This window comes from Kazachstania africana, chromosome 7 (genome assembly GCF_000304475.1).
Source record: "Kazachstania africana CBS 2517 chromosome 7, complete genome".
NCBI classification, from domain to species: domain Eukaryota; kingdom Fungi; phylum Ascomycota; class Saccharomycetes; order Saccharomycetales; family Saccharomycetaceae; genus Kazachstania; species Kazachstania africana.
The window spans coordinates 564,281-585,931 of NC_018946.1; the positions used below are offsets into that span (position 1 = coordinate 564,281).

Here is a 21,651-nt window from a genome sequence, read left to right on the forward strand (position 1 = left end):
GAACGTTCACTGGCATCAACACTGGAGTAACCAGGAACGCTAGTAGCTAAAGTGGATTGAGAGCCCGATGGAACAAATCCGGAAGAAGCAGAACGTTCACTGGCATCAACACTGGAGTAACCTGAACTAGTACTGTCGGATGCACCCCAGCCAAATCTAGTTCAAGAATGATTGGCTAGTTTGCGTGGTAGACCTAGTCAAAGTAGCGATAGATCCGCTGTTGACCGAAGACGATGAAATGAATGCAGTAGATGATCTGCTTCCGGCTGTACTTGGAACATCGCTGAGTAAGCTGCTAATAGATTTACCGAATCCTAATCTACCGGTTGGGTTTAAGGAGGATTGGCTACTCTCAACAGTAGTACTTGCTAAAGTAGATGTAGAGCTGGCAACAAATGAAGAGGCTGCAGCATCTGCACACTCCCCAACCCAGTAGAAATCTGGGAAATCTGTTTGGGAGTTACCGTTATTGTCATAGTTGTCACAACCGGTCATCAAGTCGAAAGTCGAAGAACCCCATTCCCAGCTCTCCCAGTATTGGGCAGCATCACCTTGTAAATATTCAAATTGAATCTGGAAGTTAGGCATCCAGACCTTACCGTCATCGTCTGCCGAAGCGTAAACAGCAAAGGTGGCTGTGAAGTCAGTAGGATTGTCGATCAAGTATGTATTTTCATTCTTACCGTAAAGTTGAACCGTGCTTTCAGGTCCATCAACACCAATAATCTTCAGAGAGTATAGGTACTTTAATGGAATCTGCTCTGCACCAGTCGCATGAATAGTCATGTTATAGGTGCTGTCGGAAACCCACCATACCGATAGAATATCGAGATTGTATTGGATAGAGCCGATGTTTTGCGCATGGAAATCAAAGTTCAATGATGGACAACCATTTGTGATCTCTTGGCACTGTTGAGGACCACGTTGTTGTAATATAGAAGAACCTTGGATGGTTCTAAAAGAGTATAGTAAAAGAAATAATAAAAGTCTTGAGATTTTTTTAATCATTCATGTAGATAATCTCTCTACTTTCAAAAGTATCGGAAATCTTTTATTGTATTAGATATAAAATTCTCTTTAAAATGTATTAAAAATTAACAATTGATGGTTTTTGGATCTATATACTTTTAATAGAAGTTTTTTTGGAGTTTCTGTCCTATTTATTATATTGGGTATCTTGATGTTGATGAAAGAAGAATGCAATTTTGTTTTCAAGAATAGACTATGTAAAAACAAGTATATGAACTGAAGTAAACGCCCACATTGTGTAGGATATTTTGATAAGAAGCAATGAACAGTTGGATGAACCCACGTCGTAAGGTTCAATGGGAGAATTAGTGAATTTTTTTGTCCCATTTGATTTCAAAATCTTGTCTGATCTGGCAGATTCTAATTTGGGTGAAAAAAAAAAATGGAAAACCCGTAGGGTACCATTGATCTACGATGATGTACTAGGAGAGTGTCTAGGAGAAGGGAAAGGAAATAAGTATAAGAAAAAAGAAACAAAAAAAAAAATAAGGACAAACCTAAGAGTTCCATGGTTTTAGTGAGATAGAAGTGCAAAGCAGATTGATGAAAGCGAAAGTCTTTTATTCGCACGTTGTATTCAGGACATATGATCGCTAAAAGCGTCGATTCTCTGACCGGATACGCGCTCAGAGAGTGCTGCTAAAAGCCACACAAGATTTTCTCTGCAGACACAGTTCACCACAGTTATTCTTTATACAAAAGAGAAATCCTCGAAGAAAAAAGAATAAAAATAGAAGGCAAAGGAACGTGCTTAATAATCAGAGCAATCAGAATTGTTCCTCCGCGGCTGAGATCAGCTACGTAGGTTTTACTGATTTTTTTCTTAAAGAATTTTCACGCTATTTTGTTGCTGTCATATTTGACCTTTGATCCGGTTTGTAATCCTCTTGTAATAAAGGGGGGGTTCCACGCTACTTTCTTTGTAAGATGTATACGTCTTTCATATCGCAGACAAATTTCATCCTTTTTTCTGGATATTCAGTCTTCCGTGTCCATTTTCGCTCCCGTCAGGGCTAGCACATTCCGTTTCCATTTCCGTTTCCATTGTGAGAGAAGAAGCGTAGGGCAAAAGAAGGCTGGACTCAAAAAGAGTAACTTCTTCCCTTCGATATTTTTGTAAGAGTCGCAGAAAGTTTATTGCTTTTCTTGTCATTCCAAAAACAAGCACTTCTCTACGTCGATATTTCCAAAAGGAATTTTTTGGCAGGCTCTCCAAAAGAAAGCTCTCCAAGGCGTTACGGAATTAATTAAATAAAAGCCCGTCTAAAATAATTGAAAAGCCATTACTGTCTTATTTGGACCCTCACATTAAAAATTGAAAAATGGCCTTTTTAGCCTTTGTCCTGAAATAGAATGTATATTTACACTGCAACAACGAGAAAGCGCATTCCTATTCTTCAGTCAAATACGAAAATCATATTATATATCATCCCTGTTACTGTTTATTTCAAATTGGGAACACGGTTTGGCTGCACTTTTCTCTTTGTCAACGTTCTTCCTTCTCTCTCAATTCAAGTTCCTAAACATTCTTGATAATGTAAATTGAAAAAAGAGGGAGTTCTATGTCTTTTGTCTCGTATTAAGCATTGAACTCCTGACTATCGCTTATTTACAGCTATCTATCGGAAAAAAGACGTTCTCTCCTCGTTACAGATACGCCCCCCACGATCTAGGAAAATAGGTTTTCATTTTTTCCTTCGTTCAGGTTTATTCGATTTGATAATAAGGTTTAGTCAAGATATATCTATTTGAATAGAAGGATTTGAGCTATCTGCTCGGTAAAGGGGGATTTCCAAAAAGTGAAGCATAATATCTTTTTTCTTGCAATGCATTTTTTTTATCATAACTTCTATGCTACAACACAAGATAAAGTTAAAAATGGAATGGTGAATAATACGCAAGAAAAAACGAAGACATGTCCGGAATTTGCTCATTTAAATTGTCATGTGATCTGGCGTTTTTCTCCCTTTGATAAGAGAAGATATTTTGAGAAAGCACCATCACCTCGATCTCTCCATACGAATTTCAGGGTGTCGAGAAAATATTATGATGGATGAGAACTAGTTGGAGAGCAAATCCTGAAGCTTCAGAAGAAATCCTTCTGGAAAACGTATCTCTCCTATTTGAGAAGCATAAAGGAAAACTCACAATCATCCCATGAAAGGGAAAAAAAATTGGCTTTTTTTCTCATTCTATTTTGGTTGTTCTACAATGGTTCATTCACCAGAAAGAAAGAAGAGAAAAAACAATTACTAAAAAAAGAAGGACTCATTCCAACCAGGTAGTGTTTTCATCATCATCATCAGTTAAATTACATGCATCCTCCAATCAATTTTCTTTTCTCAACGAAAATACAAATCCGTTTCTTTTTTTAGAATTTTTTTCGCAGATTTGTTTCCGTCAAGCATTCATTCTGTCAGTTTTCATCCAATAGACAGTAGATGGATAACTCCTATTTCCCGAAAGGGGAAATTCTTTAATCACCTTGATTCTCTTACCGCCAATTTTTTTTTCACAGTATGTGACTCTATGATCTTTTTCTGTTTCAAAATTTGCTCGAAGTCCCTTTGTTGAGGGAAAAGAGAGAAAATTTGCGGGGTACCAGGAGAATACTATTAATAATATTTTTAGAACTGGGACGGCGGCAGACGAACCGCTAGCAAAGAAACGATAATGGCGGCAGGACCGGGTGATAATAGTCATAATTTAAATCTTGGCAAAGAAAGGAGTGAAATAAAGGGAAGTCATTGTGGCCAGATCCTTTCAAGACTCTATCTGACCTCTTTTTTCTAACCATAAAAAGATAATGCGGCAAACCCATTGGGCTATCTATGACCCTACAAGGCATTGGATCATGGTTTACAAATTAAAACAACATTATGGAATTTTTTCCTATTTTCATTTTTTGCAGCACGATGCTCTTCAAGCGATCGGTCTAAACCTTCGTAACTTAATGTCAGCGGATTAACAGCCTTTCGCCTAGTATAGACACTGAATGAAAGATAACAAGATGTCTTACTCCTCCTTGAATGTATGAGCATCATCATATTATGTATTTGATGTTGCAAAATTCAGGATGCAAGATGTAATCACCTCGAGGGCCATCAGTTCTCATGCAGAATGTAACTTTTCGTCTCAGATGTTGAAGGCATCCGGTGGAGGTTCGTTTTTTTTTGGTTTTTTTTAGCACGACCCTGAATGCAGCAGAAAGTGGTTTTCAGCGCGTGTCATGATTCAAAAGATCTGCTGTCTATGCTCAACAAAAACAATTGTATCAAGCTACCCAATCAGACGGCTCAACAGTTATTCATAGGATCTATTCCTATTGGTAAAAAACATTATATAAGGCCTGGTAATTTCAGTTTCAGAATAATAATCTCAATGTCATTTCTTTTCTTTGTAACTTCCAAAATATCCGTGAAAACTAATACATTCGCTTATCCCAACCAATCCCAATCCAATCAATAATGAACTCTAAGATCGCTGCTACTTTATTAGCCATTACTTCTGTTGCCTATGCTCAAACTGCTTACCAAGCTGCTGAAGCTGAAGCTTTAATCAATGATTTGGGCAGTAACGTTTCTGAATACATGGCTTTAATCAGCTCTGGTGAACTTTCCATGTCTGACTTGCCATCTGGTGTCTTAAACTTAGCTATGGCTATTATGTCCGCTACCGACAGTTCTTACACCACTTTATTAGCTGATGTTGACTACGCTGGTGTTGACTCTATGATCACCAAGTTATCCTGGTACTCTTCCAGATTATTACCAGAAATTGAATCTATCTACTCTGCTGAAGGTGGTGCTTCTTCTGCCGCTGCTACTTCTGCCGCTGCCTCTTCTGCCGCTACCTCTTCTGCCGCTGCTTCTTCTGCTGCTGCTTCTTCTACCAAGGCTACTACTGCTACTACTGTCGCTGCTGTCTCTCAAATTGATGATGGTCAAATTCAGGCTAGTACCGCTGCCGTCAGTGAGCAAACTGCTAACGGTGCTGTTAAGGCTGCCGCCGGCATGGGTGCTGGTGCTTTAGCCGCTGCTGCTTTATTATTATAAGTCAATATGTATTGAATTATATTATTTACCAGTAGTCTACATTTAGTTCTTTAGAACCGCTTATACAATCTAAGGGTTATATCATAATTTTTTTCTTTCAAGATGCGTTCTTTAATTCAAATCTATAATCGTATATACACTTTCTAGTTCATTTTATTTCAAGGAGAATCCATTTATTCGTTTTCTCATTTATTCAATTAAAGTATAATATCGTGATAAACTATTCTAGGTCTTATAACCTGCCCGAGTCAATGAAGTAGGCGCCAGGAACGGAAAATCACCGTTCTTATGAATGCTATCAATCAAGCACATTTAACTTTTCTTCGAACATTTATTTAAAGAAATTACAACCAAAAAGGGTAACAATGAATTGATGTGGCATTTACATGTGCACCGCCTAACGTTTGTTTTTTTTCGTCGTTCTTTTTGCCACACTAAAGGGATATTAAGTTCAAAAAAAAAAGGAATATGAACTTTCATAATTCTTGTTATTTTCTCTGAAACAATTTAGTATTGAGAGACAATCCCTAAGACAATAACAACAACTTAAAATGACTAACGCATTAGTACTTGGTGCTACTGGTTTGTGTGGCAGTGGCTTTTTGAAATACGCAATTGCCGCCCCTCAGTTGAAAAAAGTTTTCACTATAACGAGGTCACCAATTCAAGAGTCTGATTCAAAATTAAATTCGATAGTTGATAAAGATAGTTCCAACTGGAGTAACATCATTTCTGGACTCGATGAGAATATTGATGTCCTTTTTACAGCTTTAGCTACTACTAGAGCTGTTGGGGGTACGGGATATCAATATAAAATAGACCACGATTTGAACGTCGAATTGGCCAAAGCTGCTAGGGAAAAAGGTTGCTCAACCATTGTTATCGTTACTGCTCACGGTGCTCATGCCGATTCTAGATTCTTTTACACGAAAATGAAAGGTGAAATTGAAAGAGACATCAGTGACCTTGGTTTTAATAGAACAATCATCTTGAGACCTGGTATATTACTAGGAGAAAGACATGAACGTCTTAAAGGTTTTGGCAATGGCCTAGCTGTTAAACTTGGATCTCTACTTTATCGTACAAGGCTCCAAAGTCTTGGTTATCCAATTAATGGTGCGGAAGTGGGAAAAGTAGGAGTTCATTTGGCTTTGCAAGAAAATACAGCAGCTAAAAAGGTTGAGATTGTCAAGGCAGATGAACTACTTCAACTTGCAGCATCAATATAATAAATATTTCTCATAATTGGTTTTAATTTTCGTATTACGGTATTTATGCCATGGTTAGGAATATAGGTGAGAAAGTATGGTCACAGATTAGAAAAAAGAGCATTATTAACTAGGTAACATAGGAGATTATTTGATTAAAATGATAATTAAGGGAGGCATAAATGCAGCAACTCTAAACAAATATCAAATAATAACTTTATGATTATATAGATAATATATGTTATACGCTTGCAAAAGAATGATCCTAAGCTTATTTAACATATCAACTATGAATTCAAACGGTATTTTATCCAAGTAAAAAATGGACCATATATTTAACTTGAATTCTTTTTTATTTATAAGATATAGGCTATTCACAAATTAGCTAATTTTATTCAACAGCACTAATATCAAAACTTATCGAACTAGACAATAAACATTAACTTTGGAGGAAGAAAAAAAAAAAGACTACTTTTCGTAATGTATAAAATATTAAATACTTCTGTGTACCAAAGCGATTCGGTGACTAAACTTACAGGAGGGCCTGCAAAGTATCTCAGATATAACGCCAATCATAGGTGAAAAAAAAAATTTCATCTCATAAATTACGATCCGATATAGTGTAACGGCTATCACATCACGCTTTCACCGTGGAGACCGGGGTTCGACTCCCCGTATCGGAGGATTTATTTTTTTTTTTGAATTTTTTCCTGTTTTCAATTTTGGACATCTAGCAGATTTTTTTTTGAATAGAGGCATCGATTTTATTAATAGTCAAAAGTAAATTTGATAATCTGTACGATCGTTAGAACTGATATGAATGCTGAAATTACTAAGCTTATTGGAACAGATGATTTGACTATTATTGAATTTTTGAAAGATATCAGAGAAAAGACGAGAAATTTAGCTGATTTCAAGGGCCAAGTATTGAGTCTCGAGGTTGGCTTTGACGAGGACACTATAAACAGATTATATGATCTTTTATCAGGCGATCATGATAGTCCATTCAATATACTAGATTTTTTAAAGAATGTTTTGCAGATTACCAATAGTGAGGATGTCAAAATTATAAGTGATTTTATTATTGACCTCTTGAGCACCACAACATCTTGGAATGATTTCAGGGACAAGATGGTTGGGATAGATAGTGGAATCCCCGAAGCAGCTTTATTAGAGCTTTATTCCCAAATGAAAGGTGATATAAAAACGGAGGAGACAGTGGCTGAGGTAATAGTAAAAATGGAAGAGAATGAGGCCCATGGTCTATCACTGCCGAATGAAAATATTGAATGGAGTAAGCTGGATGACCCGAGTGATGTTCTACCGAAGCTTCCAATGAGGCAGCTGGATCACTCTCCTCAAATGAATAAAGTGTATAAAGGAAGAATAAAAAGAGTGATGACATTTGGTTGTTTCGTAGAAATCTTTGGAACAGAACTGAAAAAATGCGATGGTTTAATGCATATTTCGGAGATGTCAAAAAGAAGAATAAGTGATCCATACGATATTGTTGTTGAGGATCAGGATGTTTATGTGAAAGTTATAAAACTACACCCTAACGGCAAAATTTCACTAAGTATGAAAAATGTCGATCAAATAACGGGTAAAGATAATAACCTTGAAATAATGTCTGAAATAAATGGTAGGCAAGGTCGACAGAAACAGGCTAATTCAAAACTCATAAGGAATAGAAGATTAACGTCACCAGAAAGATGGGAAATCAGACAGTTAATATCAAGCGGAGCTGCTTCCATTGAGGACTATCCAGAGTTAACAGAAGAAACAGAACAAAAGAAAGATAATGTGGATAATAATGAGACGGAGAATTTAGATGTAGAGCTAAATAAGGATGATGCACCAAGGTTTTTGGGAGGCGAAATGAACGAACTCTCTGACCAATATGAGGCTCAAAAGGTTTCTAAAGTTCCAAAAGGCTCCATGAATAGATCTGCTATGTATGGCTCGAACTTACTAAGGGAGCACAGAGAAAATAAAATGAAAAAGAGGAAAGATATAGAGAATGAGATCAGGAAAAAGAGAAATCTTGAAGATCCCACAGTCAATAAGGATAAGAGCAGAGAAGAAATTGAATTCTTAAAAACTCAGCTAGTGGTTACTGCGTGGGAGAGAAAAAGGATGAAGGAAAAAGTATCATTTGGCAAAAGGACCAATTTACCCATGATGGAGCAGAGGAGATCCCTGCCAATTTATCAAATGAGATCTGAATTAGTCAAAGCTGTGAAAGAAAACCAATTTCTTGTTATTGTTGGTGAAACGGGCTCTGGTAAGACGACTCAAATAACACAATATTTAGACGAAGAAGGATTAAGCGGCAAGGGTATTATTGGTTGTACACAACCGCGAAGGGTTGCCGCCGTATCTGTTGCAAAAAGAGTCGCTGATGAGATGGGTGTCAAAGTTGGTAGCGACGTAGGTTATACTATTCGTTTTGAGGATCAAACTTCACCAAAAACAAGAATAAAGTATATGACAGATGGTATGTTACAGAGGGAGGCATTATTGGATCCTATGATGTCGAAATACTCTGTAATTATGTTGGATGAGGCACACGAACGTACAATTGCTACGGATGTTCTTTTCGCTCTCTTAAAAGAAGCAGGAAAGAAGAGACCTGATCTGAAAGTCATTATAACCTCCGCTACACTCGATTCTGCAAAATTTTCTAAGTATTTTTTAGACTGCCCTATCATTAATATACCAGGTAAGACATTTCCCGTTGAAGTGATGTACTCAACAACTCCAACTATGGATTATATTGAAGCAGCATTAGATTGCGTTATGAATATTCATATTAATAATGATCCTGGTGATATACTGGTGTTTTTAACAGGTCAAGAAGAGATCGATTCATGTTGCGAGATCTTGTTTGAAAGGGTTAAAACATTGGGCGATACAATTGGCAACCTACTGATATTACCTATCTATTCCGCATTACCAAGTGAGATTCAATCAAAAATTTTTGAGCCCACCCCAAAGGATACTCGGAAAGTAGTGTTAGCTACAAATATTGCCGAAACATCCGTTACAATTGATGGAATATACTATGTTGTAGATCCTGGATTTTCCAAGGTGAATAGTTACAATTCGAGAGCAGGAATGGAGCAATTAGTCGTTACATCAATATCTCAAGCACAAGCAAACCAGAGAAAAGGTAGAGCAGGTAGAACTGGCCCCGGAAAGTGCTATAGGCTTTACACTGAATCTGCATTCTATAACGAAATGTCACGAAATAGTGTACCTGAGATCCAGAGGCAGAATTTATCCCACACGATTTTAATGTTAAAAGCTATGGGCATAAATGACTTGATAAATTTTGAATTTATGGATCCACCTCCGAAGTCCCTGATGGTATCTGCATTAAATGATCTCTACAATTTGGAGGCCTTAGATAATGATGGATATTTAACGAAGCTAGGCCAAAGAATGTCTCAATTTCCTATGGATCCCACATTGGCGAAAACATTAGTAGCATCGGTTTCGAACGAATGTTCAGAGGAGATTACGATAATAGTATCAATGTTGTCAGTTCAAAACGTGTTTTACAGACCAAAAGGCAAGCAACAGGAAGCAGATTTGAAGAAGGTAAATTTTCATCATCCGTATGGCGACCATTTAACGCTCCTAAATGTATTCAAGGCTTGGGAACGAAACAATTACTCTGAAAGGTTCTGTGAATTGAATTTTTTACACTATAGACATTTAAAAAAGGCAAATGATGTAAGAAAACAAATAAGTCAATTATTGCAGAAATTCGGGTTACCTGTTACAAGCTGCCACGGAGACCCTGATGTAATAAGAAAAACATTAGTAAGTGGTTTCTTCATGAATGCATCGAAAAGAGACTCACAAGTTGGCTATAGGACCATAAGAGGAAATAATGTTGTTGGTATTCATCCTTCAAGCTCATTGCACGGTAAAGAATTCGAATATGTGATATATCACAGTTTGGTACTTACTGCGAAGGAATATATGTCACAAGTGACTTCTATTGAACCGGGCTGGTTAATAGAGATGGCACCACATTTCTATAAGGAGATTGGTTCAGATAGTCAATCACGCAAGAGACTCAAGATTCAACCTCTTTACAATAAATTTTCGAAAGATCAAAATTCATGGAGGTTGAGTTCAATAAGACAAACAAGAGAAAAAGCGCTTGGTGTCAAAAGATAATTGCATGCCATTGTTGTCTATCGTTTAATTAAATACAATAATATAGATCGTTTAACAATCACTGAGCGTTTTCGAGTTTTTTTTTTTTTTACGAATCTAACTATAATGCGTGAATCGGCATACTATATAATCATATGTAGACAGTTTATTGAAATATTTATCCTCGAGGAATACAACATTAAAGAATTTAGGTACCCATTGCGTACAAGAATGCTATCAGAACTCAAGAAACTACCTGTAAACTCTAAAGTAGGCGTCGTAGGAAGTGGAGTAGCGGGCTTAACATTCACGTATTTCTTACATAAGTTAAGACCTGATGTGAATGTCAAGTTATTTGATGCTCAACAACGCACGGGTGGATGGATTCACTCTTGCAACGTGGATACATTGAGTGGTGGAAGTAAAGTGATGCTGGAAAAAGGTCCCAGGACATTGCGAGGAGTTTCTGACGGGACAGTGCTAATAATTGACAGTTTAATGAATCTTGGTGGATCCGATAAGATTAAATGCATTACCAAAGATTCCAGTGCAAATAAAAAGTTTATACTGTCACCTGATGATAAATTGGTTCAAGTACCCGATTCTATTGGTAGTTTTGGTAAATTTTGTATGAGTCCTTTGAGTAAAGGATTTCTTACGGGTATTGGATTTGAATGGGCAAGAAAATCCAAACGAGATGATGTCGATGAAAGTGTAGAATCGTTTGTTAAGAGACGGTACGGTAGTCAAGCTATAAGTGATAATTTGATGAGTGCACTATATCATGGTATATATGCTGATGATGTTTCTACATTAAGTGCGAAGAGAATTATGCGTAAATCATACGATGATGAATTGAAATTTGGATCATTTTTCAAAGCTTACTTACGAAGAAGTAAAATGAAGAAAGGATTAAGTGAATGTTTGAAAGAATATTGTCACGTATTTAATAAAGATACTAAAGAATTGATGGAATTATCCAACACTTTGAAAAAATACCCCATGATTGGACTAAGTAAAGGGCTAGAGACCTTTCCAAACATGATTAGAGAAGAAATTTCAAAATCTTCAAATGTTGAAATTATAACTGATAAGCGTATTAATAGAATAAATAGACTAAAAAATAATAAGATTGAGCTTAAAGATAAGAATGGGGTAATTGATACTTTTGATCACGTTAGAGTGACATTAACACCGCCAAAGATTCTCGAATTATTACCAACTTCATACAAGGAGATACGAAACAAATTAATTGAAATTGAAAGTAATACGGTGATATTGATTAACTTCTATCTCGAAGATAAAAATATTATACCTAAGGAGTATTCCAGCTTTGGATATTTAATACCGAAGAGTAATAAGAATGATGAAAAAGTATTAGGCGTCATATTTGATTCTGTCATCGAACAAAACTTCCAACCACTTTTTGCGGATAATGGAGATAAATTACTATCTAAAAGAGATTATACAAAAATGACCGTAATGCTTGGAGGCCATTTATTAAATGATGTAGATGGGAAGGCTCAAATACCAGAGGATCCCCAAAAAGTAATTGAACGAGTGAAAGATGCTTTACAAAGACACATCAAGAACATCACCCGAGAGGATTTGAACCGTGGATTATGGCAATATACAGTAGCCGAAGACTGTTTACCACGTTTCAATGTTGGATACGATGCATTAGCTCAAGAGATTGAAAGAGAAGTTTTAACAAGATTCCATGGGAACGTTTCTCTTGGTGGGATGGGATTTTCCACGGGACCCGGTATTCCCGACGTCATTGTCGATGGTTTCAAAGATTCCGTTGAATTGTCACAAAAATAGAACGGAACATAGCCGCTGAAAGTGATTGTATGTTTTCTTCAATAATGGCCTTTTTGGCTTCAGATGTGCCCTTGGCGGTTAAAATTGTTTCTGGAGGAGAGGAAAAGAAGAATCGGGGATGTGTACTGCAGCCTTTTTTGGGGCTTCGGCGGAGGTAGAAATTAATTTTTTTTTTTTTGGCTTTCTGCATATTAAAGCCGTGGATGACAATAAAAATAAACTCGTATGAAAAGGTAGAAAAATGAATGGAATTGGGGTAAATTAGATAATAAACTATGTCATTTAGTCTTATTTTTCCATCCCCTTTTGTACTAGGTTGGGCGGCTAAATTCTGGATATGTTATCTATATATATATATAATGAGGATACAGAGAAAAATGAGAATTCTTTTTTTTTGCCAGAATAGAAACTCCAGTTTTTTCATTTCTATTCCCATTTCTTGCCAAAGCTTGCCTCTCAAGAGCTAGATTATGTACAAGACTTTCTCGATTACCAATTTAATTGACTCAGATCCCAGATACTCCAAATTAAAATTAAAGTTAGAAAGCTCAAAGAATAGTGATGATAGAGATGTTTATATTAAAGAGTTATTGCATTCTTTACCTTTGACTCTTTATCCATCGTATGAAACTTTCTTACAGAGACAAGCTGTACCTATATCATCACGACCTGAGAATGGTATAGTCTTCAGAAGCTCATTATCTACAGATGAATTGGTCACTTGTGTTGATGACACACTATTAACATTTTATGATCATTTTATGTTCGTTTTAAGGAATTTTCCAGAAAAGGATTGTTTAGGTTATAGACCTTATAATAAATTAACAAATAACTGGGAAAATTATTATAAATTTGATACTTATTCACAAATTTTTGAAAGATGTCAAGATTTTGGTAGTGGCATAATATCTTTAATTAGTGGTAGTTCAAGAGACAAAAAAAGTTTCATAGTTTCTATATTATCGCAAAATAATCCAGAATGGGTAATTTCTGACATATCTTGTCAAATTTATTCATTAACTACAACAGCTCTATATGAAACTTTGGATCCTGAAACTCTCCAATATATTTTAAATTTGACGGAAAGTCCAGTATTAATATTTACAATGAATAATTTGGCAAAAATCATAAATTCAATACCTTTCTTAAAGCATCTAAAAATTTTGATTTGTATGGACGATTTATCAAAAGATGAAATATCAATTATTAATAACTCTATTCTTCATAGTAAAAAATTGGCACTTTATTCTTTTAAACAAGTAGAGCAAATCGGACAACTAGTCAAATTTGAACCTATTCCTCCAAAACCTGAATCCATTTATACTATCTGCTTTACATCAGGTACAACAGGTTTACCAAAAGGTGTCGAATTAACTCAACAAAATATCACAGCGGGGTTAGCTTTCGCATTTTCAGCATTTGATTTGGAAGATTTTGATAAAAATCAGTTGTATGATATGTGTTTCTTACCTTTGACTCACATTTTCCAAAGAATGATTACAATGTATGGTCTTTCGATAGGCTTAGGTATAGGCTTCTTACATAAACCTGATCCAACAGTATTGATCGAAGATTTAAAGATCTTAAAGCCGAATGTATTGGCTGTAGTACCCAGAATCTTAAGTAAAATAGAATCTCAAATCAAATTATCAATAGCTTCTTCTACGATGAAACAAATTAGTTTGAAACTAATGAAGCCAATCATAAGCCAAAAAATAAGAGATTCACTAGGGTTTACAAATATTGCATATCTAGTGACAGGATCAGCACCAATATCAAAATCGACTTTAATTTTCTTGAGAGAAATTTTAGATATTGGCGTCAGACAAGGTTATGGAATGACTGAAACATTTGCTGGTATTTGTTTGAGTCAAACAGATGAACCAAAGAAATCAATAGGTTCTAGTGGTGCGATAGGTATAACATCTGAATTGAAATTGAAAGATGTAGCTGATATGAATTATTTTACAAAAGATTTAAAAGGTGAAATCTTGCTACGTGGTCCTCAGATATTTGCTAAATACTATAAAAATGAAAAGGATACCAATGCTTCAATTGATCAAGATGGTTGGTTTTCCACTGGTGATGTCGGTTTTGTTGATGAAAATGGTAGACTTCATATTATTGATAGAGTGAAAAATTTCTTCAAATTGTCACAAGGAGAATATATCGCACCCGAAAAGATAGAAAATTCTTACCTTTCCTCATGCCCTTTCATTAATCAAATCTTCATATATGGTAACTCTTTTGAGAGTTATTTAATTGGCATTCTCAGTATTGATCCAGAGATAGTCAAGTCGTTACTGGTGGGAAAAAAATTGATCAGTCCAAAAGCTACCATCGAAGAGTTGATTGATTTATTAAATAATGACAAATTTTTGAAAAGACAGTTACTCAGTCTTATTAATAAGACTTTAGAAGGTAAAAATCTATTGAGTTTTGAAAAGATTCATAATTTTTATGTCGGCGTTGATTTATTGAAAGTGGAGGATAACATCATAACGCCAACTTTGAAAATTAAGCGCCATCAAGCGACACAATTTTTCAAGAATGAATTGGATATTTTATATCAAGAGGGTTCTTTGGTTAGAGAAGAAAAATTATAAATGCTTCATCTATTACAGTCTTCGAAGTGCTGAATAGTGCTGATGGCATCTGAACTTGTATATTCGTAAAATATAAGAAAAGAGAGAAAAAATAATAAACAATATCTAAAATGTACGCACGAATAAGAGAAATCAAGCTTAATTTTGTGTAAGTTGGTCAGCGTCTGTAGAGTTATGGTTATGAAATTGCTATGAGAAAGAAACGTATTAACGAATATAGTCACCTATTTCACTCACAAGTGGGTCTCTAAGATATGTAAATTGGCTGGTAGGTAAAACTTTGATGAAGATATTTGCCAGTTGGTCTTCTGTATTGACATAGCACGGATCTACCATATCGTTACCGGATACTTCTCTTGTTTTATTGCGCTCTAGTTCTATACGTTTGGTCCTAAAATGTAGTACTGTATGGGAAGCTAATTTGATATCTGGCAGATAATCTAACAATAGGATAATTTGTTCAGTTGGTAATTGAGATGTCTAAATAGCTGGAAAGTCCATAACGCTACCAATAAAAATAACGATTGTTGATTTGGATGGATATATATCTTTTATTAACATTAGTTAGGTGAACAAATAGTTAAAAAAAAAAATGAAAGAAAATACAAACAATAATCAAAAGTAATAAAAATTTTGGTCAAGAGATACCTAATAATTATGTAAATATTTTCATAGAGTTACCTGTAAAAGAGGTATTCCCAGCAACAGACATTATATAACATTAAAATATATCAAAGATGCATTATTAGTGGCATTTGACTGTGGCATTAAATGCCACATTTGGTATCATTTAACACGAAACGCTAGCTCTTACGAAACTTTTGAAAGTGACAGAATCTGTTTTTTTTTTTTTTTAATGATGCTTTCCTGAAAAGTAAATAATGATGAAACGCCTAAGTTGGTAAAATTAAACCAAACACGACCTTACAAAGGAACATTTTATAAAGAAGACTTCACCTTGCATTCCAGTAATGAGCAGCAATTTAGGCGAATCAAGAACTGATCTTTTGAACTGGTTGAACGAATTGCTCAGATTAAACTACAAGAAAGTAGAGGAATGTGGTACGGGTGCCGCTTACTGTCAAATCTTGGATTCAATTTATGGAGACATTCCAATGCATAGAGTTAAATTCGATGCTACCGCAGAATATGAATTTTATACGAACTACAAAATCTTACAAAGCTGTTTTGCAAGGCACCATATAGAAAAAACAGTCAATGTTGAGAGGTTAGTTAAATGCAGATTTCAAGATAATTTGGAGTTTTTACAGTGGATTAAAAAACATTGGGTTCAAAATAAGGATAGTTCCGATTATGATGCAGAGTCACGAAGGAAATATAGGAGAGTAAGTGGTGGAATATCAACATCGACATCTTCCGCTTCATCCTCTAACACTTCCATTGCATCTGGAAATGGAATAAGTGTAACGAAACGAAGAAATAATGGGTTAGGTTCACAATCGACAACGTCGAGTATGCGTTCATCTTATACTAACAATAGGAAGGTTTCGAACGAACAATTGCTAGCCACACAAGCTGAATTAACACAGTTGAAAACTCAAGTCTCTAATTTAAATCAAAATATTGACCAATTTAAGGAAACAACAAATGTACTTGAAAGAGAACGTGATTTCTACTTTGGAAAGTTGAGAGACATTGAAATCTTGGTTCAGTCGACCTCAGATCTGATTAGTGAGGGTGTCTATACAAACGGTCAAACCGATGAACTCGATAGATTTCTCAACAAAGTACAACAAATATTATACGCTACAGAAGAATCCACCTTTGGATCTAATAATATAGATATTGAAGTTGAAACTAAGCAAACACAGGAACTTCCAGTCACCGATCTTCCCGATCAAAAGAGTTATATTGATAACGATGACATATCAGTTAAACCGGCTCTTCCTACACAAAATCTAATAATCGATGATGAAACATTTTAATCGAAGTAAATCAAAAAGTTCATAAGATCTATATGTACGCTTTAATAGGAAGTACCTTGATATAATATTATGAATATGTAATAATAAGAAAGAAAACAACAACTATTATGTAAGTTCTTTGTACAGGAAATTTATCACCAGGTTCAATTTATGGCAGGTGATGACGGAGGACTAGCTGGGCGAGTATCTTTGTGATCTAGATATTTTTCAAAAGCTTCATTCCTTTCAGCAAATGGCCGTGGTCCTAAAAGCCTTATCATATCTTCTCTAGCAATCGCTTCTTTTTTCAATAGCTCCTTTGCAACTTTGTCAACTTTCTCCAAATGTTCAGACAGCAATTCTCTGCATTTTTGGTGTGCTTCATCAACTAATTTTTTAACTTCTTGGTCAATTTTTCTTGCTGTTCTTTCACTGAATGGCTTATTAACCTTGAATGAACTATCATCTTGTGTATAGGAGAGATAACCAACCTCTTTAGACATACCCAAAGATGTCACCATAGCTCGAGCCATTTGAGTTACTTTTCTGAAATCATCATGTGCACCACTTGTTACCGATGGAAAATGTAACTCTTCGGATACTCTCCCACCTAAAGCCATTATCATTCTATGCTTAAATTGTTCTTCACTGATCAAATATTGATCTGCAGGTAGATATTGAGCATAGCCCAGAGCGCCTTGACCACGAGGAATAATACTGACTTTTAATAATGGATCTGCATACTTCAAGAACCAGCCACAAACGGCATGTCCAGCTTCATGATATGCAACTGTTTTTTTTTCCTCTTTTGAAAGTATTCTTGACTTTTTTTCCAATCCAGCAATAACCCTCTCAATAGCTTGTTCAAAATGTGATAGTCCAACATATGGATCCTTATACCTTGCAGCAATTAAAGCAGCTTCATTACAGGCATTCGCAATATCTGCACCAGTGAAACCAGGTGTCAATGTGGCTAGTTTCCCAGCTAACATGTCACCATCTTTTTTAGTCTTGGTGAAAACAGGATCCAGATGCAATTTTGCCAAATGGACCAAGTATATTTCTTTTCTACCCGTAATATCTGGTGCATCTATTTGAATATGTCGATCAAATCTCCCGGGTCTCATAAGAGCAGAATCTAGGACATCTGGTCTATTCGTACCCGCGAGGACAACTACCTGATCAGTAGTTGTGAAACCATCCATTTCAACCAACAGCTGGTTTAACGTGGCTTCCCTTTCGTCGTTGGCGCCACCAAGAGCACCATTTTTCCCTCTTTCTTTCCCGATTGCATCAATTTCATCAACAAAAATAATTGATGGTGCCATCTGCCTAGCCTGTTCGAAAAGATCACGAACTCTTGAAGCACCTACACCTACAAACATTTCAACAAACTCGGAGCCAGAAACAGATAGGAAAGGTACGCCTGCTTCACCAGCGGTAGCTTTCGCTAAGAGGGTTTTACCTGTACCTGGAGGCCCTGAAAGAATGGCGCCTCTTGGAATCTTGGCACCTAGAGCGGTATACTTATCCGGACTTTTTAAAAAATGGACAAATTCCATGATCTCTTGTTTTGCTTCCTGGCAACCAGCAACATCTTTGAACTGTATTTTGACGTCTGTTTCTTTATTAAACAACTTTGCCTTCGATTTGCTGACACCAAACATATTGCTGATCGAATTTCCATTATTGCTACCACTTTTAGTACCAGTTGCAGGTCCCATCATTCGCTTTGAAACAAAGTATAGACCTCCAAGCAGTAATGCTGTAGGAATAAATGGCAACACGTACTGGAATGTAGAAGCTTTATCAACGTAGTTGATTGGGATGCGATCTTCTGGTGCAATATTTAGACGATTTTGGATATCATCCATTTGTTCTTCGAATATATCAACAGAACCAATAGTAAAAGAGACTATAGGGGAAGAAGAACTGAATTGAGAGAGTATGGCTTGCCTGTCGTTATTGACCAGGCTGGAGGCCTGTGGCAACAATTCTGCCTGAACTAAGTATTTGTTAACGACGTGCATTTTTTTGACCAATCCCTTTTCCAAGTATTTCGTTGTAAAATCTTGAAAAGTTAAGATTTTATTGAAATCTCTTGCATTAGGATCTGAGGTTGATGTATTCAATAGAGTAAAGAGTAGGGCAAAACCTGCTGTTAAATAAAGAGTCTTCAAGAATTCAGGTGATTTGAAAAAGTCTGACAATGACTTGAAATCTTGTGGTTCATGTTTATCATCTTTTTGAGTACTTTTTTGGTCTTTATTAGGTGGGTTGCTATTCGACGATCTTTTATTGGTCGAATTCATAGTTCTTGAAGTATTCTTGAAATTGAGTGCACTTGAGCCATGCAAGCTCCTCCGAAAATTCACTCCGATATGAGACCTTTGTGGATAAGTAATTTGCCTCGTTATAATGTGATGATATCGAGTGCCGAAACGTGGTACCGTAACTGAAATCCTTGTTAAAGAAGGCCCAGAAAATGACCAGTCCCTGACCAAAAGTTTCAACATATTAAATCGTATTAGATGTTGAAAAACCAATAGTGGCAAATGTGCTGTCGTGATATATGTATTATATTGCTATCTTTGATAGTGATAAAATTCCTCTTGAAGGGAAATAACCACATTTTCATTTTTCACTACTATCATATTGCTACCCGGTCAGGGCGAATAATGTGTTTAAAGGGATAACTAAAATTCCAAGATGAACCTTTCATCAGATGTATCATCAGCAGGGGAGATATGGCCTGTCTTGATGATACAATCCGATGGTTGTAATGGCAAATTATAAGATGATAGACAAAGTAGCGAGGTGGCTGAATGCCAAGTCGTTTATATCTGGCGTAACTTCGCTTAGATAGACAGTTTATTATTACAGCAACAGTTGGTCTCGAAGTGCATCAGAAATAACCCATCGCATTTTATGCAATGTTGCTTTTCATTGTTATTTTCTTGGCATCAGCAAGCAAAGACATTGAGGAGAAGCAACTTACAAAGTCTTTTGAGCTCAAATTCCAGAGTCACCTGAATGTATAAACGGTAAAATTTGTAAACAAAAGCCATAGCGGCAACAATAACAAGAACGGGCGGCGAACATGCGAATTATCCATTTTTATGTTAAGCTTCGTTATAAGTTGAAGGTTGCACCGCCTCTTTCTTGAAAGAACTGGATGCAACCAAGATACAAAAATCCTTTTCACCCAAAATGTATCTCCCCACTAGGACAAACTACAGTACATAAAACTAAACAAATGAAATGAGTAGGATGATCTGCACATCTGCATGCCAAGCTTTTTAAACGACTTGAATTAATATCTGCAGATTTTTCCAGTTCTAATTTGCAGGCAAATTAGAACAAAAGCCAACAAAAGAAGGCACCTACTGGTTCCTTCGTGCCTTTCATCAGAGAAACCGAGGGCAAATTTCTTTTCCTATTTTGTTGTCAAAAGCCTTTTTCTGGTTGAAATTTTATGCGACCGTAAAAGTTGGGGTGAAAAGTGTACGAGGTATTTTGTATTTACCAAAACAATGCTCCAGAACCTAATTGCTCCAAACGCCAAGACATTTCCATTTTGGTCAACAATTTAGAATCCAAAGTACGAAATAAGAGGATAGTCTACAGGAAAATCTCTGTATTTGCATTTTGCCAAGCAAGGTGGAATAGGAACAGGCTTTTGCATGCTAACACCATCAAACAAAGAGAAACATTAATATTATCACCTAGCATATGAGACTAAATTTTCTACCCCAAAAATTTTTTATACATATAAAAGCACTTAACTTTTATCCTAATTGTCATTTTGGAGCTTCACTTTCCTTTGTATATCTTTCTAGTAGAATACTATCAGCTACATTCGCTTACACAATTAATAATGAACTCCAAGATCGCCGCTTTATTAGCCATTACTTCCGTTGCTACCGCCCAAACTCTATACGAGATTGCTGAACTAGAAGCCTTGTTAGATGACTTAGACAACAACTTATCATCATACATTGCTCTATATACTTCTGGTGAAATTTCCTTTAGCGACTTACCATCAGGTGTCTTAGAGTTAGCTATGGCTATGATGTCTGCCACTGACAGCTCTTACACTACTTTATTTGCTGACGTTGATTACGCTGGTGTTGAATCTATGATCACTATATTATCCTGGTACTCTTCCAGATTATTACCAGAAATTGAATCTATCTACTCTTCTGAACTTGCCGCTTCTGCTGCTGAAGCCTCTTCCACTGCCACTTCTCCTGCTGAAACCTCTTCTGCTGCTGCTTCTTCTGCTGCTGAAACCTCTTCTGTTGCTGCTTCTTCTGCTGCTGAAACCTCTTCTGTTGCTGCTTCTTCTGCTGCTGAAACCTCTTCTGTTGCTGCTTCTTCTGCTGCTGCCAGCACCACCAGTACCGCCGCTATCCAAGTCGCTACCGCTAACGGTGCTGCCAAGGCTGCTTTCGGTATGGGTGCCGGCGCTTTAGCTGCTGCTGCTTTATTAATGTAAATTAGCTCAGTGTTTTGACTTATTTTAATTTTTCATATCCATGTAAAAATACACTGCATTTAATTGCCAATTTTGTTTCGTAATAATATTATATAATTTTTATAATTGTTCAAACTTATTTCGATTTTGGACTCTTCAATAATACCTTCTACAATACCTGTCATCAAATCATTTTTTTTTGCGATTTATTAAAGCTTTAATGAGATCTTCTCTAATGAAATCCAAAGAAAAAACTGTTTTTTCACATTATTGCCTGAATAAGCCTTGACAAGAAGGTCTAGATATTGAAAACGCATCAAGAGGTTTTTGAATGGCTCAGTACGGCTCCAGAAAACG

At 36.1% G+C, this 21,651-nt stretch overlaps 9 protein-coding genes and 1 non-coding gene across 10 annotated transcripts; 8 read left to right on the plus strand and 2 right to left on the minus strand.

Annotated features, from left to right (window-relative positions):
• Window positions 1-156: 156 nt before the first annotated feature.
• Window positions 157-1,008, minus strand: KAFR0G02730 (uncharacterized protein; the record flags this gene model as incomplete). The annotated part of the gene is made up of 1 exon (XM_003958390.1): window positions 157-1,008. The coding sequence occupies one exon, from the start codon at window positions 1,006-1,008 to the stop codon at window positions 157-159; it is 852 nt and encodes a 283-aa protein (XP_003958439.1).
• A 3,488-nt stretch (window positions 1,009-4,496) lies between these two features.
• Window positions 4,497-5,084, plus strand: KAFR0G02740 (SRP1/TIP1 family protein; the record flags this gene model as incomplete). The annotated part of the gene is made up of 1 exon (XM_003958391.1): window positions 4,497-5,084. One exon carries the CDS (start codon window positions 4,497-4,499, stop codon window positions 5,082-5,084), a length of 588 nt encoding a protein of 195 aa, XP_003958440.1.
• Window positions 5,085-5,635: 551 nt separating this feature from the next.
• FMP52 (Fmp52p) lies at window positions 5,636-6,313 on the plus strand (the record flags this gene model as incomplete). The annotated part of the gene is made up of 1 exon (XM_003958392.1): window positions 5,636-6,313. The coding sequence occupies one exon, from the start codon at window positions 5,636-5,638 to the stop codon at window positions 6,311-6,313; it is 678 nt and encodes a 225-aa protein (XP_003958441.1).
• A 590-nt stretch (window positions 6,314-6,903) lies between these two features.
• On the plus strand, window positions 6,904-6,975 carry KAFR0Gtrna16E. The gene has a single exon. It is a non-coding gene; the product is annotated as a tRNA-Glu (tRNA).
• A 133-nt stretch (window positions 6,976-7,108) lies between these two features.
• On the plus strand, window positions 7,109-10,483 carry PRP22 (DEAH-box ATP-dependent RNA helicase PRP22; the record flags this gene model as incomplete). Its single annotated transcript, XM_003958393.1, has 1 exon — window positions 7,109-10,483. The coding sequence occupies one exon, from the start codon at window positions 7,109-7,111 to the stop codon at window positions 10,481-10,483; it is 3,375 nt and encodes a 1,124-aa protein (XP_003958442.1).
• A 210-nt stretch (window positions 10,484-10,693) lies between these two features.
• Window positions 10,694-12,286, plus strand: HEM14 (oxygen-dependent protoporphyrinogen oxidase; the record flags this gene model as incomplete). Its single annotated transcript, XM_003958394.1, has 1 exon — window positions 10,694-12,286. One exon carries the CDS (start codon window positions 10,694-10,696, stop codon window positions 12,284-12,286), a length of 1,593 nt encoding a protein of 530 aa, XP_003958443.1.
• Window positions 12,287-12,756: 470 nt separating this feature from the next.
• Window positions 12,757-14,892, plus strand: FAA2 (medium-chain fatty acid-CoA ligase FAA2; the record flags this gene model as incomplete). Its single annotated transcript, XM_003958395.1, has 1 exon — window positions 12,757-14,892. One exon carries the CDS (start codon window positions 12,757-12,759, stop codon window positions 14,890-14,892), a length of 2,136 nt encoding a protein of 711 aa, XP_003958444.1.
• A 971-nt stretch (window positions 14,893-15,863) lies between these two features.
• Window positions 15,864-16,838, plus strand: BIM1 (microtubule-binding protein BIM1; the record flags this gene model as incomplete). Its single annotated transcript, XM_003958396.1, has 1 exon — window positions 15,864-16,838. The coding sequence occupies one exon, from the start codon at window positions 15,864-15,866 to the stop codon at window positions 16,836-16,838; it is 975 nt and encodes a 324-aa protein (XP_003958445.1).
• Window positions 16,839-16,981: 143 nt separating this feature from the next.
• AFG3 (AAA family ATPase AFG3) lies at window positions 16,982-19,333 on the minus strand (the record flags this gene model as incomplete). Its single annotated transcript, XM_003958397.1, has 1 exon — window positions 16,982-19,333. The coding sequence occupies one exon, from the start codon at window positions 19,331-19,333 to the stop codon at window positions 16,982-16,984; it is 2,352 nt and encodes a 783-aa protein (XP_003958446.1).
• A 1,361-nt stretch (window positions 19,334-20,694) lies between these two features.
• KAFR0G02805 (SRP1/TIP1 family protein) lies at window positions 20,695-21,315 on the plus strand (the record flags this gene model as incomplete). The annotated part of the gene is made up of 1 exon (XM_003958398.1): window positions 20,695-21,315. One exon carries the CDS (start codon window positions 20,695-20,697, stop codon window positions 21,313-21,315), a length of 621 nt encoding a protein of 206 aa, XP_003958447.1.
• Between the last annotated feature and the right edge of the window lie 336 nt (window positions 21,316-21,651).